The 20,540-nt window shown below is 40.5% G+C and overlaps 2 protein-coding genes across 2 annotated transcripts in view; both read right to left on the reverse strand.

The window, feature by feature from the left end:
- The window catches only part of usp6nl (USP6 N-terminal like), a 61,593-nt gene that overhangs the window by 31,193 nt on the left and 9,860 nt on the right, over window positions 1-20,540 (reverse strand). Inside the window, exon 2 of the mRNA XM_085375905.1 lies at window positions 4,903-4,976. Within this exon, the coding sequence (XP_085232031.1) occupies window positions 4,903-4,976 (74 nt within the window). The remainder of the gene's footprint in view (window positions 1-4,902; window positions 4,977-20,540) is intronic.
- On the reverse strand, window positions 6,518-7,477 carry LOC146614990 (uncharacterized). Its single transcript, XM_085376589.1, has 4 exons — window positions 7,407-7,477; window positions 7,149-7,363; window positions 6,922-7,049; window positions 6,518-6,808 (listed from the first exon to the last, which is right to left on the reverse strand). The coding sequence occupies exons 1-4, from the start codon at window positions 7,475-7,477 to the stop codon at window positions 6,518-6,520; spliced, it is 705 nt and encodes a 234-aa protein (XP_085232715.1).

Genomic DNA, 20,540 nt, shown 5'->3' on the forward strand with positions numbered 1-20,540 from the left:
AATCAGGTTCGTAATTTCACCTCCGACCGTTCAGCTGCCTGCCTGTTCTGAGACACCTTCGCCGTCTCATTTATATCTCCTTGTGAGAACTTGACTTACTTTCTCAAACTGTTTGAATAAAATTCATGCTCCAGAGAACACAACTGTTAAATTAAAAAAAAAAAGGAAATATTGAGATTTTTTCTGTCATATAAACCTATATATTTACGGGAAAAATAAATACATTTTAAGACATTTTATTAGCATTTGGCTGATTGGATTGTTGGGCACTGATTTCATAAATATCAAACCAGGGAAGGACTTTAACGCCAATTATCCATCCATCCACCCTCTCCCCAGTGTTCCCTGCAGCATCCTCCCAATGGGACATGCCCAAAACACCTCAGCTGGCTCTTCTCGAGACCAATCCAGCTCCAAGTCCCTTCCAAATCCGACCCCCTCGCCCACAATCTTGTTCTTGGCTAACACCCAAAATTATTAGTGAAGCTTGAGGGTCACACAGATTTTTCTTGAACAAAACTGAAATGTGGTGAGTGAAGAAAACTTATGAGAGACCTGGGGAAAAAAACCGAGTTATGCAGCCACCCAACATAAAAAATAGGCTCCATCCTTCTGCAATCAGCAGCAGCAGTCAGGCCTGAGCAGATGTGTCATTTGGAAACAAAATCAGTCACTTCTGCACATTCCACAAAGACAAAAGTCATATTTAATAACCACAAATTTACACCAGGTGACGTGAGACGACAAGTGTTTGTGGCCAGCGTGATAACAGACTCTATTAAACTCCTCCCATCCCCAACAGTGACAATGACACTGATTTAGCTCCGATTGTGCCTCATTCTGCCACACACACACGCACACACACACGCGCGCACACACCTCCATCATCTCCGCTCTCCATGGTCTCTTCACTCTTAATGAGGCAGCCTTATTATGCAGCCTGCTGGACTAAATTAAAAAGGCTAATTTACAAACCGAGCATGGTGGGCTGGTCCAACTGATAGCGCCGTGCTTGGTAGCAGAGGTGTCACTCAGGACGGGAACGCGTACATACAGTCCAACCACAAGAGAACTGAGGATTTTGAGTAAAAGCAACATTTCTTCAGCGATATTTAACATACTTCATACTGATTCATAAAAGTCTGACATGTTTCTGGACATTGTTAGATAATATGCTGCAGCGCATGTTTTTTTTAAGTCTCTGTGAAAAAACAAGCAGCATGGGGACATATCGGAGCTTTCAGTGGGCTTTTTTATGAGGGGAAAGGACAGAGAACCCACTGACAGGTGACATGACTTAGGTGACGTACCTGTCAGAAGTGTTGGATATAACAGGCAGGAAGTGAACAGTCTGTTCCTTAACTTCATGTGTTGGAAGCTGAGGGTGACTGAGTGACTTTGACATAATTCAAATTGTGATGCTTGGGTTTAGACTCGACCCATGCAGCTCTAAACAAGCAAAGGCTGGTTTCATAAAGACATAACACTGTTAAAAAGCTTTCAGAAATCCCGCCTTCTTCATATTTTGTTAGAAAAATGGGAAATTGGTGCATTGATTTATTCAAATGTGTATAAACACCAGTGTTGGGTAAGTTACTTTAAAATAGTAACTTAGTTACATTACTAGTTACTTCTCTCAAAAGTAACTCAGTTACTTCAAGTTACTCGTTACTTTCAAAGTAACTAGTTACTAGGGAAAGTAACTTTGGTTTTACTCAGAATTCTCTTGTTAATGTGTTTCTTCCATAACTTTGCCGGTCTTCTAGCTTGCTTACTTGCCACAAGTGCACTGTGCCACCTACCAATAGAAAGGAAAAGATAATGTGCACATTTCCACGAGAGAAATCCCACGCCTGGACCGTCGTTGACTGCTGCCATGATTCTAGCCTACGTCACAGAGTCATGTGCGCCTTTTACATCCAACACAAAAACTGCAGTCGTGGTGCTTTCGATTGTACTCAGAACTCAGAAATTCTGCCTTCTGAATAGGAAGATGTAGGTAACACCAGACTGCAGATGAGCTGCATACATGGCTGGACTGGGACAGAAAATTGGCCCGGACATTTTGACTAGAGACCGGCCCACCATTATAGGAAAAATCTTAAAGCCTTTGAATGAAAATAAACACTGTTGTGACAGTGATGTACACTGTTTTGATGGTATATATGCATCAATCTATCAATCGTTTGTTGTAAGATTCAGATAATTATTTTTTAAAAGCTAGACATTTTAAATGAGAATAAGAAAGAAAAGTATTTCTTTGTGCCCACATCTCAGCTACCTAAAAAAGGATCCTGGGGTTATTTGTCTCTCAGAAACAGTTCATAACTTCCCTTCAACTCATTCATGTCACCTAAAAGGTAAACCTGTTTCTCCATCACAGCTCTGATGATCCAGTAAGGACATCTCCTGGTTTCATCTTCATGTTTCCCTCTCACCAGATAACCAAACCGACATCATGACCAGCAGCTTTTTTGCAGCTGTGGCTCCAGCAAACATCAGCTGATACTAGAAATTAATATTAAATAAATTCTAACAACAGCTGATCAAGCTTAAACGTGCTGCTGTTGTTTAGCGCAACATCCGCTGGTTTCCTCTTTCGGCGCAAAGTGAGCGATAAACAAACAAGAGAGCCGATCAGCTGATCATTGATCAGTTTTCATGATTGAAGTAGAAACGGGAGAGGGAGGTGGGAGAATGAGAGGAGAAGAGGCAGCTGTGCAGCAAAGACACAGAATAACTCCAGCTTTGTGCCTTTTCCATTGTAGCTGAATTACGGGACAAACTGTTCCTTTTCACCTCAATAAGAAACGCGTAATATTTTCTCTGAATACCAGACGGGACGGTTGGCAACTCTAATAACTTATGAACAAAATAAAGTTCAACATCATTAACTTCATAGCACCACCCAGCTGTATAGAAACTCCGTCATGCTAGCTAGCACGCAGTACGGAAAAAGTCAGAATAACGAAAATAAACTCCACCTAAACTTGGTTCATATCTGACCCAGAGAGACTGCAGGTCATAACTTCTTACCTGAAGTTCAGTTCACACTTGGACCGGCGGCCGCCTCGGGTCTCTTTTCCTTCTGCGTCCCTTTTCCTTCATCCACCTGCTGGCCTCCACCACTTGCTAATGTTACTGAATCTGTGGAAGCTCCGCGATAGCCACCACACGAAGTAACGAGTAACGACCCTATCTAAATCCCAGTAACGAGTTCCTGATTTTGGCATAATAACTAGTTACCGTGCTCGTTACCACAATAATAACGTAGTTACTGTAACGCGTTAGTCCCAACACTGATAAACACACAGGGAGACACAACACACTGATGACTGATATGTTCCAGGTTTGCTCTTCCTGCATTGGCGGCGTGTTTGGAGTCATGCTGAAAAATGAGGCCATTCATAATCATACGATCATTTGTAATCCACTTGTCCCGTTTCTGAAATTCTTTAAGGACACACTGCACACCAAACACAGACATGTCAGGTTTTCAGCTAATAATTCTTTGGGAACTACTTTATTCCCAAAGAACTTTGTTATTCCTGTGTTTAATCCAGTCTTTGTCATGTTTTATAGCCTAAATTTAAGAAGAAATTATCTGTTTTGGTGACAGGCTGCTAGTAGCAAAGTGCCTAAAGACACAATTTAAAATGGGTTCTTTGCAAAGTTTGTCATGAACAGACAGAACACTGGTTCATCCCTTTGGTTAGATGCCTTTTTAATGCTTGAATGATTCATAGGTCAGTGTTTAGTTGATTAAACAAAAAAGAACTGGAGTGAAAATGAGTGAAAAAGCAGCCAATGTCCAAAGAAAAACTTTGCTCAAGACCGCTTTGAAAACTAACTACTAAAAAGTCTTACTACTTGGGTGCAACATATAAAGAAACTGAGGGTTTTGCACAGCACCGTATGCTGTCAAACTCTTCAGTTTCAAGAGCCCCATTCAGCCTGGTTTGATCTGTAGTGGGCTGGACAAGAAATCAAAGTAAGTACTTTTTCCAGCAGTGCCTAATTTGCCATATTCACCCTTCAGTCACTGCACATTACAATTTATGGATCACAACAGATCAAGATACCAGCAACTTTATGATCCAAACTACTTCAGATCTGGAAAAAGTGCACATCTGCAGACATTTTCACTCCTGTGTAGTGATGCTGGCATCCCTGCGGTGGGTTTCTGTGCACTTTATTTAACAAATTAAATTTATTTACTAAATTTAATTCAATTTTCCCACTTTGCAAAGCTACCCAGTGGACCACACGGGATTCATTGGTGGATCTCGTGTTTGACGCCCCTGATTCAAGTGCTTTGGGATGAAGGAACTGCCACCTCTGGATCCCAGTCAATAAAATCATTCCATGCCCATGACATCACATTAACCCACTCATTTAGTCTAATGAGTAACCACTCGAATCCGCTTCCTCCCTTTTCTATCAAACCTTCATGCCTGCAGGAGGGATTTTTGTTGTTCTCTGCCCCTCTAACAGAGATAACGCACGGCCCACTGAACACACACACACTGGAAAGACAACGGTGGCTTTTAGATGTATAATTTGCATGTTAATTTTCACTGAGAATGCTGCATCTGAAATGTGGCTCTTGCGCAGTAATCACAGCCTTTCGAAATTTATGAAAATGATTAAATCACACGGCGGCACATTGTGCACACGGCACGCTGTTATTATTGTGTTTCACGGGCAATAAGGCAGTGATTTATGGAGGGATTTCACCACAGCGTTATGAAGTTTGGTGGAGTCTCAGCATGACTGAGTGGCTGGAATTTGGCTTCGGATGACCACAGGAGGGAGAAAAAAAAAAAGTAATTGCTGTGGGTTTTCCGCTTCACCAAAGCTTCTGTGTGCTTTCACACTGACGGAAGGAAGCGTTCGCCGTACCTTGTCATATTTGGCGACTATCTCAGCCCGCTCCTGGTCAAGTTTCACCGCTGCATCCTGCTCGGTATCAGACGCTGGAGAGACAACAAAAGAGGCGAGGGGAGGAGAGAGGAGAGAAGATGATTGGGCGTTGAGCATAAGCAAGTTCAGCAACAGCAACTTAGAATAAAGGTTTGCTGGATATTAATATATACACTGCTATTATTTTAGGATAAATTCAGCAAAAGACAAAAAAGCCACATTAAAAGAGATCAGGTTATATTTTGCACTTCATTTAAATACATTTGCAATCCTGGTTTTCAAAAGATGTTTCTGCACCACTTTTGTTTAAATTGTGTTGTTTAGTATGTATATTAGATGTCCTGTTTTTCTTCATAGAGCCACTTGATGGTACTAAACTCAGTTTTTATAGTACTTCATTTAGATTTTTGCTTATTTTGAGTCATTTTTACCTCATGAAGCAATGCTGTTTTATTATATTCTGTTCAAATGAGCTATTTTGCTTTATGTAACCCTCTTGGGATGACCACAACCAGAACCCCTGACCCAGCCATTTTTACTAACCCAACCTAACAGTATCTAGCAGCTCTTTAACTCCCCTCTCCCTGCTTCCCCTCTGGGGGTGATGGAGGTTGATGAGGGTGGTTTTTTGATCCCTGTGATCTCTTTTATTTCCTTTTCCCTGTCTCTTTACTTTAGTAATGTAACACATGATGCAGGGAACAGTTTGAAGTAGAGGGCCTCTACTTCAAACCGATTTGGTTGAAGGACCGTTTTGGGAGGACACTCGAGATAAACTTATCCTAACCCTCGACAATCAGAATATGTGATTTTTGCTACACTACATTTTATGCAAGAGTTCCTTGAAAACCACGGCAGTAATGGGCCTCCTGTAAGTTTTCTTAGGTGTTGTAACTGTCGCTGCTGCTAGCTAAACTCAGCCCTGGGGCGCACACACATCCGATTATCCTGTCATCACAGACGTGCTGTGTGTTATTCCGGCTCCCTCGGAGTGTGCCAAGAGCTGACGTGGAGAACGCACACACCCTTTTCAACACACACTCTTCAAACCAGTCAGAAGGAAACGCTTCAGTGCGGCATGTCCAGCGTGTCAGTCTGACCTCAGGCGGTGTGTGTGTCTGTGTGTGTGTGCACAGTAAAAAACCAAGTGTCAATTTTACACTTACAGAGTTGATTTTAACTCTGCTTCAGATAACATTTGGTCCCACTCAAAATTAGAGTTAAATTTACTCTATGGCCAGTGTTAACTTTTCAGTGTTAATTGTACTCAATTTAGTGTCAAAATTAACAACAAAATGTGTAAAAATATTTAACACTGAGGGTTATTCACACTGTTCAGAGTAATTTGATTACACTTTATAGAGCTATTTTACTCCAAATTTAGTTTAATAATAACACTCTGATGTGTAATAATATATCATTTTTATTTCTCTGTAGTGTGATTTTTTTCATATTCATCTTATGATGCTATATTACTAAATAACTGATCTATCCTACATTATGGAAATAACAACAAATATACAGGTTAAAGTAACAGCATTTATTATGTTTCTCAATTCAGTGTCATTTAATTAACGTAACAAACCTTTACAATTCACAGTTCTATGATGCTCACTAGAGAAAGCAATATGACATTTCCCCAATGTCGTAGTTGCAGAAAAGTAACAAAGTTGGTCAGGGATGAACTGTATGATGTACCAAAGACATAATGGGCCCTAAAGAGTTTATCAAGGGCTCCTACAGAACCTGTCGCATTACATGGAAGTGCATGCTTCTCAATCACAATGAAGGTGTGAATGCTGCTTCTTGTGGATCCCTGAGTACGAAGGTAGGGCTGACTGCTTCGGGTGATGTTGTCTAGATGCTGCTGTACACTGGTTCCAGCCTACAACAACACATTAAACAACAGTATTAAGTGACTATCCTCTGACAGTAGATTAGCTCAACTCACTGTCCATGAAAATAGAGGTGATGGAAAGTATATTTTAAACAACATACCTTTGGGAATTTGATGAGGTTATTGACAGCTTGAGATGCAGACATCTTTCCTGGTCTCTTTCGCCCTTGTGCAGATGGTAGTAGCAGATGTAGCAGCAGCAAGATAGTAGACAAGTCACTGTCCCAGCCTACAGACGAATAAACAAAGAATTATTCCAAAAATACATTGAATTGACAGAATTACCTATATAACCAACAATGGCAAATAAAAACAGTCACAATCATACCATTCTCAACTTCAGTACCTGACTCAGCATTGCACATTAACTCCAAGAGCTCTGAGGTGGGGACAAGTCCATGACTTTCCTGTACAACCTTTGCTTTGAGATTGGTGAGCCACCTCTCCAAGAATTTGCTCCCAGTGACCTCACAAAACAGGAGTCGGAAATCTTGTTCTATCTGTAATGCAAAAATACTAATGAGGTGTTTGATTGAATCCTGCCTACAAATTACATCAGTATCATTTAAATGATAAGTGAACTTACTTTTGGGAGATTTGCAAACTGAGACGCTTCTTTCCTCCACAGCTTTTCTTTGAATGGTCTTCAACCGCCATGCAATGTATCCTGAACTGTTCTCTGGATCGTAGTAATGTTTCTATGTAATTAAATAAACGAAGAAGGACTATGTTATCAACATTTCTGAGGGCAATTATGTATTTAATGTTGAAAAGTTCCCTTTACTTACATATCCATGTTGTGAATATGGGTCTTCCAGATATGGAGACAGAGCAACAATGTCCTGCGCATACATCACTCTTACGCTTTTAGGGGGAGATGTCCTAATGTATAAATTCAATAATTGGCATTAAACATCACAATTAAAAATAATACAATGTTTAAAATGTTTCTTTATATCTTACATTTTTGATTCTTACCCATGTCATTCTGTCATCTCAGCCTCAAGTATGTTTCTCATCCGTCTTCTGGTTGCATCTCTCAGAGATTTGGTTTGTCCATACTCTTAAACCTTTATATAAAATAGGAACATTACTTAATATTACTTAACATGTCATTAACATTGCTATCAGTTAATTTACACAAAATACATATTTCTTACTAAATAATGAGCAAAACTCTAAAGTAGTGTATGCCTTTGGCATTTGCTTAAAATAATATAAAGCAGTAAAGTTAACTTTATGGTAATGTTACCCACTTTTTCTGAAAGTATGTTCGCTCATGTAAGCTAATTAGCGATTATTAGCTTACTGATAAACGGTAATTTAGTTGTTCAAACTGTGCGATTTGACATGTGACAATGATATTATTTAGACAGCATTTAGAAGAAATACATAGTTAAAATGTTTTAGGTTCATATTAACGCAGTGAGAAGATAACGAACATCTTAACTTTTAGCAACTGCTAGCATGTAGCTACTGGAATGCCATTAAACCTATGGGTAAATGCTGCTAACATGTCCTCACTCGACATCAGTGAAACTATAAAGAGCTACTTAGTTTAAAAATACCTTTTAAACAATGTTACCAGTATGGGAATGTTAACTTCACTTACCTGACTGTGGCAGCTCTTCGGAGAAAATTCCCTGCGCATTAGAGCTCTGAGGCCACACACGCCTGCGGACTGGTAATAATCAACACTGTGTGGAGTGAAGTCTTCACTGCGTGACTAACAAACTTTACACTGACTTTTAACTCTGATGTTAGAGCTGGTTTACTCCTCATAGAGTTGTAAATACTCTATCTAGGTTAAAATAGGTTTACTCTGAAATATTGACACTCCATTTTTTACTGTGTGGCTGCTTTAAACCGACAGCTGCCGTGGCGAGGACGTCACCGCGCCACAGAAAGGTTTCCAGTGTTTTCCCAGCCTACGCGTCACATTGTGTGAGTGTTAAATGTGTTTATCCTCTCACACACACCGATAACACACAAACACACACACCTCACTACTCTGTGATTGTAAATCTGCATTTCCAACAGCAGTTTACACACATACTTCCTGATTTTGCTGCGAGAGACAACCAAACACTGGATGTGTGCCAACAAAGCTCTAAATTGGAGTCACATTGTGTTTATGTTGAATCTGGTGTGCAGCATGTAGTAATGAAGCCTTGTAGTGAGCAATACCTGGAAGTGGGAAGGGGAAGTAGCAGGCATGGAGCCTTCTGAATTTAGCATAAAATGACCACCTAGGAGGACAAAATGCTTACAAGGTACATCCTGAAGCCTGTTGAACATCTACGCTGCGCTCTCCCAGCTCTCAAGATCAAGATAACCTTAGAGATCCAAAGATGGATGTCAGATGGGTGAAAAATAACAAGCAATGAAATCATTTTAGAAGGTTTTTAAAGCTCTTTTCTGAACTCACCTGAACTCTGGAAAAAACCCAGAATCTACTCGAATGGTCGTCAAACTACGTTTTTATACCTATACTGAAGTGCCAAGGGTGCAGAGGAGGTCATCAGATGTCGTCTTTATGGAGAAAAGAGTTCAATAAACCTTTGGATGGTAAACCGTAAAATCACCCCAAGACCTGAAAAGCCTTCAGTGTGTTCACTGCTAACTCCACGGCGCCAAATACTGAGATTCTGTCAACATCAGGCATCTCTCAGCTTCGGTACAGAGCACGGTTTCAGAGAGGTAATCAGCGCCATAAAAGGGCGATGAAGACAGCATTAGGAAGCAGAAGTGGTGGCAGTGACATAAATCACTGGTTTCTGTTTGTGTTTTAGTGTCAGTTTGTGCACCAAAGATGCTCAGGTAGGTCTGGGAAAAGAAAATCTGCACAGAAAATAACAATGCATGCTGAAAATTGAGGCTTAAAAGTTACTCTGTGCCTTTTAGTGAGACACAAAAAGATCCTCCACCTTATAACATCTGCCAGGTCACTGATGAACCCCAGCGGGGTTGGGGTTAGGCTGCACACTACATTTCAGATCAAGTCTCTTAACATGCAATCAGGCCTGTACAGCTCTTCCTTTATAGGATTTCCATTTGCTTAGAAGCATTCATATCTGATGAGTTGCGAGTAAAGCTTAATCTAGAGACTTGCCTTGATGCATGCTCAATCACCCAGATAAGGAAATCCCACAAAATTAACTGTTAGGCAGTAGGTGCTAGCTTCAGTCATTATGCAGATGCACTGTTTATAAGGTCGGGGAAACCTGCAGTCAGCTGAGACTGAAGAAGTCACTTGGTTGAGTGACGAAACGCTTCTCCTGCTCAAAACACAACGTGTTCTGAGACTCACAAATATATGGATCGGAAACATTTGGAATTTGACCAGAAGAGGGAAAGTTGAGGCATTTCCAAAGCTACAAGAACTTGCAGCTGACAGTAAATGCTGTCTGCCCCTCCAACGCCTGATCTTTTAATGACGAAAAACAATAAGAAGTATGAAAATAATACAGTCGGCTATTAAAACCTCAAATCTCAAACTGCTGGCTTTTGCCCTCTTTAACCCTTTTCCACTGAACCCCCAGCAGTCAGTGATGATGATCCTTATTCTGCCAGCTTTTCAGCCCTTTGCAGCTCTTTATTTGACTCCAGTCATTCTCCAACTTCCTCTCAAGGTCTCTGGGGTTCAACTGGAGGAAAGGCAAGACGGGAATTCCAAAACGCTGCGAACAAACATTCTCCTTATTGAGCCGGCTGGCATTTTTATGACAGGATGGTGTGTGTCAATGAAAGGCATGTGGCTGTGGGCTGCCAAGAGCACTCTGCAGGAGAAGACGCCACGAGCGAGGGGATGGGGGAAGAGACGTTCGCACACAGCAAGGCAAACTGTCTGGGGCAAATAAACAAATACAGTAAAGTCTTTTTCTGCTGGGAAATCCTGCCCGAGAGGCCCTGCGGTTCCCATAGTGAGCGGGGGAGGAATTGGGAAGGAAATGGGATTCAGTCTTTTCTTTGCACTAAAGCTAAGCCCCAACTTTGAGACCCTCACAGCCATATTAGTATTCCACAGCGGTCTGACTTTAGATAAATGCAATTAGAGGCCTTTTCATGCTTTAAGGATCACTCCAGCGTCTGTGACGGAGATCGGGTCTATGTTTTTATTTGCAACCGAGGAGCTCTTGACTTGCTCCAGAGGGTTTATGTGGCATTTCATGTTAGGACTCTTGAAATATGTTTGATAATGAGCCTCCAAAGATGACTTTGACATGCCGCACACCATGGTCATCAGCTGGAGAAATGGTGACTCAAATTAGGAACTTTATTGCAAATTTAATTGTGGGGAAGTCAAACTTCTACTAATTTTGCCAAATTATGACACAAACCTGCATGTGCCAAACCAAACCTTTGAAATAGAAATATCCATGTCCAATAAAAGAAAAGAAAACCGAGGAATAACGCTAAATATGCAGAAATTCCAGCGCAAGAGCTCTGGCTCATCTACTTTACATCAGGTTAATATGGTTATTTAACAGTAATTAAGTATCTAAATGATAACACTATGTGTTATAAAAAGAGGTGATTGACTGATTGATTGATTTGTTTCTGAAGCCACAGTGCAGTGGGGAAATTCTGCAGTCCTTATTTAAAATCCCTTGAGCACGATCCCTGAGTCTGATCAGACTGGAGAGAGTGAGCAGTACAAAAAAGTGCTGCAAAATAAGCTAAAAGAGAAGATAAATCCCCTCTGAGCTTGATGGGCTTTGATTATTTAAATCAACTGCTTCATGCACACACATGAAAACACTGACTAAAGTCACTTCAGCTGCTTTAAATGGACAGAAGCCTCAAACTCAAGTAACTTCAATTATCTGTGATGTGTAGACGTTCATCTTGTGTTTATCCTTGTAGTTTATCCAAACTGGTTTGGCAAAATAAAGCACCAGAAAAAAGAAAACAGAGTAGCTTGTGAAGTAGAAATAAGATAAACAGGAACAAACATTGAGAGAGCATCAAAACACCAATTATACATTTGGGGGTGGGATTTTCCTCGCTCCTGTCACTGCCCTTTATCCTTCTTTCCAGACTACAGCCCCCCCACGGAGCTGCCCTTCAACCTCCCGCTGTCTAATTTGCCAGTCAGACCCCAGCGGCGAGGCCGACGAGGCTCCGTCTAACCGTCCCTGCCCCGCTGTGACTAAAATGTCCTCGCCCGTCACCTCCCAGCCGGGCGCTACCCCGTCCCCACCTCTGCCCTTCACTCCTGCTCTGCACGATACATTCAGGAGTGAACTGGTGTCAGCACTCAGAAGTGTTCACACATGACAACTGGACAGGAAGTTAGGTACCACTTCCCCCCTGTGGGGTTTACCACTGAACAGGTGAGTGCAGTTCTCAGGCAGGAAGCTCACACGGCATTTTCTGCTATAATGTAATCTTGCAGCCCTAAAGCCTCTTGCATCAGCATATTGAGCACATCAGGTATGTGAAAGAACGACTTCACGGTGGTTTGGGGGAATATAAAAGCTTTAACAGAGAAACAGATTTAATGCTGGCTTCAGGTGCTGCTAACCCTTCTGACAGACTTTCATTAGGAAGGGGTCCCCTGCTGCCAAAGAATCATGCCGAGAAATTTGAAATGCTTGACAAATGACAAATGTTCAGGAGCAACAGAGAATCAGAGTAAATGGCTGTTTCTTGGACTACAACCTAAGACGTTAATATTCTTTAAAGAAGACCTTTTCTGCTTTTCCTTATTTTAATTCATTTATATAGCACCAAAACATAACAGTAATCACCTCAAGGTGCTTTATATCGTAAGGTAAACACCCTACAATAATACAATTGAGCAACTGATGACAGTGGGAAGGAAAAACTCGCTTTAAACTGGAAGAAACCTCCAGCAGAACCAAGGTCAGGGAGGGGCGACCGTGCCGGAGGTCATTTCCTGTCATATAGAACACTTTGCCGTGTTCTACTATATTGAACATGGCCAAGGTTTTAAATATCGAGGTCAGGTTCAAACTGATGTGAAAACTCAGTTTCAGACACTTTTTCCTGCTTTGAGCTCTGTGTGATGTCACTGGAAATGAACATGCCTAATATGACCATGTAAGGCACACAAATGGCCCAACCGTAGCCCAAGAGGTTTCTTTCAGTCTGTGGATCCACTAAGGGTCTGCACCAAGGTTTGGCACAAGATAAAAATTCATATTTTGAACTCTTAATCATGCACAGCTCTTTTAGAAGATTTTAAGATGCACATATGGAGCAGGAACATTTACTTGAAATAACGTAAACAGACGTAAGCAACGAGCCCCGGCTTTAACTGACTACATCTATATTTAAGAGAAATTTAAGAGCAGATGCAAGGATGAAGCCTCCAGCTGATAATTCCTCTAGGAGCCGCTCTAACCATGTGACAGGAAGTGTTGTGGAGAGTATTTTTGTTTTTCTTCCTCTTTATCACTTGCTGTTAAAGACCAGCCCTGACAATGTAAAACATGACAAGCATAACCACGGTCTTTCTTGTTCTCTCAGCCCTCTTTTGGCTGCTGTAATGAGCCCTCTTTGTTTTTATCTTAAGGAGTCCTCGCCTGTTAAAGCTCTTTGCTGCTCTTCCACCCATTGTCAGTGCATCTCTTACCCTCTCATAGATGCTATCTGTTCAGAAAAAGGAATAATTATAAGAACTATGATAAAAGAGGACAGGCTTGATTGGAGAAGAACTAATTTCCCACCTTTTGTTTCGGTGCTCACACTTCGTTTTGAAGCTGACGGCCACGTGTGACCTGTATTCAGACCTGCATGTTCACTGTGTGCTTGCTAAACATGCAAAATGTGTTAAAAACAATGCAAACCAATGATCCCCTCATCTGTGATATAAATATCAATTCAAAACAGGAGTAAAGTCTTGTACTGAGTATATTCCAGTAAAGGTGAGCTGGACGTTTTACTGCAGAGATTTCAACTCCGGAGGGTTTTCACTTCTGTAACCGTTCGGCCTTTTGAAAGTTTGCGGCAGCCTGACATTTAAAAAGATGAGGCAGCCTCTGCGCGTCGATTTTTAGGTTGAAAAGCTGCACGTCTGTACACTTTTAAAACACACTTTTGCACATTTTTCTTTACTGAAAGATGAACTTTTGCATTTATAACTTGTGCATAGGGCTGGGCCATATTATACCGTTCACGGTAATACCGGTATAATGTTAGGCAACGATAGGAAAATGAAATATCGCGATAGAATGGGAGTAAAACGCGCATGCGCAGTGCTTTTGTTTTCATACGCACATGGCCGATTGTTGAGTGAAACAGATGAACCAGAATTGGTTTGTAAAAATGGTGCAACTTCCGTGATGTGGAACTGGTTTGGTGTTTGTCCGTCAGATACACGACAAAGCACATTTTTTTGCAGAACATGCAAGCGGCCGTTGTTATTGTCATATTTGTCGGACTAAGATGCTCTTAAATCTGGGAGTAATCTGGGTCCTAAACTCCGTATGCTTCAGGTCAAACAACACTGCAGCATCACTTAGAGTTAAAAACTGTCTAAATTCTTTCATCTTTAATAAAACGATCAGCATTGCTGCTTTACCAGGTGTAACTATGAAGTTTAACTTCCAGGCATCCATGAAAACTAAAGTTATTACATTTAACGGAGTTAGACGTTAGCAGGAAGCTAGCGGAAGTTAGCTCGCTAGTTTCGCTAGTTACCTAAGCATGATATAGCATGTTCTGACTGAGAGATTTCTGAAAAAAATCAAACGTACAGTTCTGCTATCACTTCCAACATAAATGAAGACAGGAAACTAAACAGCAGTGACGTTTGTAGGGTTACTGAAGTTGGGCTAGCTGGTATATAATGATGTGCTACGTGATCGCTAGCGACACAGCTATGTTAGCATAACATAAACAGTGAAGCTGGAGGACGAACACTAACACTTTTCCACTTATAAAAGTTAACGTGAAGGTTCTTCATGGTTAGAGACAAATGCAATCGCATGGCAGGATGTTGTAAACGGACCAAACTTCAGTCAGGAGAACAACTGAGATAATCCATCCACAATATGAGGTTAGTCATTAATATACTGCAACAACATGGGAATAGAGCAGCTGCCAGAGAATTCAACATTAATGAATCAATGGTACAGAAGTGGAGGAAGCAAGAAGAATGAGTTTAATAAAGTTTGATTTATCTGACTGCTTTGTTTCGCTTAATGTGCCTTATAATCCCGTGCACCTTATGGTCCGAAAAATACGTACTGCACAATGCAGTTTAATGTTGCAAAGCACCTCTTTTTAACTTCAGTGGATATTATACATGGTTATGCTCAGGATATGTCAGCCCATTTCTACTGGAAATGCCTTTTGGTTAAACTTTCAGCAAGGAATTTGCATTTGCACTGTTACATTTTTATAAAGCTTTAATGTACATAAAAACCAGCTTCTTGTTTAAGTGAAAATAAATGGAAGGTTGTCTTTTTGCGCTAGTAATGTTGTGGAGTTGTATTTTGTCTCGCATCAATTATATCGTCGGTTATATCGTTATCGCAAATTTTCAAATATATATCGTGATAAATATTTTTGGCCATATCGCCCTGCTCTACTTGTGCATAAGATCTAAATTCCCCAAAAGTTAATTGCTGCAAATTTATCTGAGTGACTTGTGCTTTACATAAGGCACCGCAATTACAGTGGGTTTAGAGCAGGGGTGCCCAATCCCGGTCCTCGAGAGCTACCGTCCTGCAGCTTTTAGATGCATCCTTGTTCCCACACACCTGAATCAAATGAATGGCTTGTTATCAGGCCTTTGCCAAACACGATGGCATGCTGAAGAGGTAATCAAACCATTTGATTCAGCTGTGTTGGAGTAGGGATGCATCTAAAAGCTGCAGGATAGTAGCTCTTGAGGACTGGGATTGGGCAGCCCTGGTTTAGAGCAAGAACAGGAAATATTCTGTCATTTAACAAAAATTTTCCTTTTTATTATTACAAGGCAGTCTGTGTACGGAAGTGGATTAGGGCCACCGAAATTTTATTTTTTTTTTTAAATGGGCACGTTTCTTTTCTTCTTCTTCTTCTCCAGAATTCTGAAAAAAGTCAGAATTCCGAGAAAAAACTGTATAACGAGTGACTGGCTGTGACTGTAACTTGGTTTTTAGCACTTACAATAAACATTTTACAGATCAAACACTTGTGTAAGTGTTAAAAAACATGATTATTATTGCAACACATTGTTCTGTTGTTGCATCACTAGTTTTCCCATGAAAGCCACATCTAATATTGAATGTTTGCAAGCTGTGCCGGTACTTCCAGCCACTCCCTTATTTACAAGGGGTCGCCACATCGGGCAGCTCCGCATGTTTGATTTGGCAGATCTTTGCACCCAAAGGGATTTCAGTCTCCTCCTGAAGCTTTCACTTGTTAGACAAATGTGTAAATGGCTACACTATGGAGCCACAATTTCACAATATTAATGCTACTTAACGTTCGATTGAAACAAGCGGCTCTTTTAGGTAAGTACTGCATCAGTAACGCAACTCAGCACACTCACGAAACAAGTTTCCCACTTCACAACAAACAGATGAGGCAACTTTAGAGAAGCATGTGTTATTACTGTGCCTCCAAAACAATCATCTGCCTCACCCAGTCTTCATTTCCAACCTCAACGCAACTGCAGGAACGTGACACAAACCTCTGAATGACACCCAGCAACCAATAATCACAGACTCCAACCAGACTTACAGACAAATAATTAACTCCCACATTACCCGTGGCACATTCTCAGCTAAGATAAAGGAGAAGTTAAAATTCTGCTTGTTTCAACAAAGCCAAAAAAAGGAGAAAAAAGTTTTTTGTCAAAGTCATTTAATTTGTAGCACCTTCATGTAAGAAGGCTCACAAATTTATCAGCAGACAGTCCACAGTACCTCACAATCCACTATCAGCACACATTGTTATCATTCCGCTGTCAGGGCTTTATATTTGGAAGTGGCACATGACAGTTTACTGTTACATGTCTGCACTTGCTTATCTTCTACTAAGTGCGGTGACATCATTTGCTGTTTGTGTGCAAAGTGTCACCAGTCTGTGTAACACTTCACATGCCTCCTGTGCACTAGAAGACTTCGAAAGGAATTAGAATGAAAAAGCCAGAACCTGGCGCTTGTGTCATAAATCGGTTTTTAAGACTTTGCAGAGCCCACCGAGCCGTCCAGGAAATTATTTACACGCATTCTGGTGGAAAACTTCGAAGGACAGCAGGTCTTGAAAAACGGAGCGGAAACTTTTTGGCAAAAGCTGTCGACCCTTTGCTGCTACCTTCCTCCACGCTAGCTATGCTAGTAATTCGTCAGGACTGACATCAAATCCAAATGTGAAAAAGACTGATATAAGAAACCTCTGACTGACTTTTTACAAGACCATATGATCAAGATGATGGGCAAACATCTGACATTTGTCTGTGACACTGAAATCATTTGAAAAGTTGCATGGTGTAAAGTTGGTCTTAGCTGTTAGATCCTAATGAACTGTAATATTAGCATGAGTTCACTAAACACACAGTCTGTATGGATGGCAAAAAGTTTAAATCATGAAAGGTTTTTGCATTTAAATTGTCAGAAAGTTGACAGTTCTACAGGTGATTTTGTCCAGATGGTCCCACCTAATAAAAACTTGAGCAAAAAGTCAAACTCAACCTAAAATCCAATCCAATAAAATCCAGTCAGTATTTTACTTTAGCCCAGTTTCATCATATAAAATATATATACGTGAAAGAAATTACAGATATAGTAAGTGCTTTTTCTATTTAAGTACAAATCATGAAATCAAAATAAAAACAACGCAGTATGCCATTGGGTTAATGGCTAAATAAAGGCCAACAACAAAAACAGCAACTATTTAATTGCACGCTAGCGTATTGACCAACCCATTTATTTACTTATATATTTATATATAATTTTAGCAGCTTTGGTCCTCCGTAGTGTAGTGGCCTACATACAGTACAGTGAGAGTGTCAAGTTTCTGATTAACTTTGGAAGTCTTAAAAAAAAAAGAAAAACGTACATACAGATATATTGTCAGAATCTATGACCAATATTTAAACTTTCACTGGATTTTGCATTTGGAAAGGAGATGATTATCTGGCAGTCATTGCAATCACTGGTGTAAAAATCACAAGACGCTCTGAATTAAAACCACGTCAGCAGGACATTGTGAGCCAACAGACCAGTTTAATATTAATTTATATGATCCATTTAGACCAAAAATACTAATCATAAGGCACCCAGCTAGAATGTCCCTCACATACCATCTATGTACATGCTAACAACACAGAGAAACTGAGTGGAACTCCACAATTGACTTCTTTTACCTCTTTTCAAGACATCCTGTGGATCGTCCGAGCGAGCTTTAGTCCGCATCGGTCACGGTTCAGCCAAGTCCAAAACACCAGGAGATAACATACACTACCTCATCCCATCACTGTCACTACCCAGTGCTCCAGAAAGAGAGGAAATATGAGCGAGCAGCAAAGAGAAGTGAGATCAGAGCTGCTGCTGCTGCTGTCACAATGCTGCCGTTTGTTTCACAGACAGACAGACTCGGACAGAGAAATCTGACTTCAGGAGTGAGCCGTTCCCACTCACAACATTCTCCACCCAAACACAACAACACAACGACAACAACAAGCTCTATTCAGCACATCATAGAGAGGGAGACAGAAAGGACAGAGGGAATCGCTGTTTCCAGACAGCCGATGAAACTTTCACAGATTTTCCAAACATCACAAAAATAAAATGTGAATCAGAGGAATTCTTTCAATTCCACGTAGGATTACAAAATGTACTTGTAAAACTCAAAATCTTACCGCTCATGACAAAGCAATGTTTTATTAATGAAGCAAAAATGTGTGTAAAGGTTTTGCTGTGCTGCTTCTGGGAGACAGAGAGCATGGGGTGTGCAAGCTGGGAAAAAGTGAGAGAGACAGACAATGGCAGTATGATGATAAACAGTTTCCATTAAAACTTCATTATGAAATGGACGTGATGTACCATGACGGGGCTTATGATGTGGCGTATCGAAGATGAGAGGCAGGGCGGTGCTGGGGAAACGAGCGACAGGCAACGCAAGCAACAAAAAAAAAAAAAAAAAAAGGAAGAGAAGAAGAACGCTCAAGAAAGGGAAAGCGTGAAAGATCAAGAATGTGAAGAAAGTCAGAAAAAGTAAAAAAGGAACGATCAGAAAGGAATGAAAGAAGAAAGAATGCTTAAAAGAAAGAAACACAATGAACGAAAAACTGAAGTAAAGACAAAGATCAAATGTGAAGAAAAGAACAAAGAGAAAGAAAGTTCAAGAAAAAAAGTAAAGGAAACATGAAGAAAGTGAAAGACAAAGACAAAGTGTGAAAGAAAGATCAGGAAGAAAGGAGAGAAGCAAAAGATCAAAGTAAAAGATCAAAAGAAAGACAGACACATCAAGAAGAAGGAGAAAGAAAGACCGATGGAGAAAGAAAAACTGAAATAAAGACAAAGATCAAAAATGTGAACAAAAGAAAAAGGAAAAAGAAAGATAAAAACATGAAAATGATCAAGAAAAAAGAAAAAATGATCAACAAACTAAAAGAAAGAAAGAGAAGTCGTGTCATCTCAGCTCTATCTGTGTGTGGCATCGTTACAGGAAGTGTGTGTTTGTGATGGGACTGAAGGGCTGTTATCACTTCTGCAGCTGATAGAAACGAGTGGGTGGGGCTGTACAGCTTTCAGCTCCTCTGCGTTGTCTGCAAGCTCATCTCTCTTTAAAGGGTTACTCTGCTTTTGAATTTTAAACAGACAAATATACAGATTTACACCATGAAACTACAATCTCAGTCTTATTTACACTGAAGTATATCAGCACTGAAATCTTTGAAACAAAGCTTGTGTCCTCAGATACAGAACTGGAAACAAACCCAAAGTAAATAAATCAAAAGTACATTTAAATCGAGTTTAAAGAATTAAATAATGGCTGAAAGAATTAAAATAATGGCTGAATACTGCAGTTCTGTGGACAATGTCTTGCACAGTCTACCTGGAAACCATCTTTTTATCAAGGGATTCTTTCTGTTATTGGTTGTTTCTTGGTGGTTATAATCCGACTTGACAGTCACCATGAAAGAAAGAAAGCTACAGCTAGCCCTACCTTCCTATAAAGTGGAACAAACCATAAAACAGTGGCAGTGTTAGCTAACTGAATACTGACTAATATAAGAGGTATGCATGTAGGTTCATAAACAAAATATCATCCGTAATCTCAAATGCTACAAACGAGCATTTGAACCACACAAAAGCCAGGCCTGTTGCAAACATCACTGAGCTGAAACTCAAAAAACTAAGAAACGTGAGGCTCACATCACCTTGTTAAAAAAGGGATGGAACATGTGACCTTTAACCCCTGTTTCCTGTCTTCAGTCTGTATGTGAGATCAGGCAGTTTGGTGGGTGAGCCTGGTGCTGTCAGCCAAAACTACCATCAAGCAGCAAGTAAAACACAAAACATACGAGAGAACGCTCACGATGACTCATGACGAGTCACTACTCTGAAAAATAATCCCAAGTTCAGTCGTGTAGTTTCATCCTAACTGTGTGTGTTTGCAGCGCAGTTGTACTGGAACTATCTTGAGGACTGATCTAGTCACCAGGCTCACACAACACACACTTTCAATAAAAATATCTGAACAACATGCAGTCAAATATACAGTTTTATCTGCAAAGGAAAATAAAACTTGCAAA

This window comes from Diplotaxodon limnothrissa, linkage group LG17, assembly GCF_057381915.1.
Source record: "Diplotaxodon limnothrissa isolate DT_005_m linkage group LG17, D_limnothrissa_male_GT1.1, whole genome shotgun sequence".
Classification (NCBI taxonomy): domain Eukaryota; kingdom Metazoa; phylum Chordata; class Actinopteri; order Cichliformes; family Cichlidae; genus Diplotaxodon; species Diplotaxodon limnothrissa.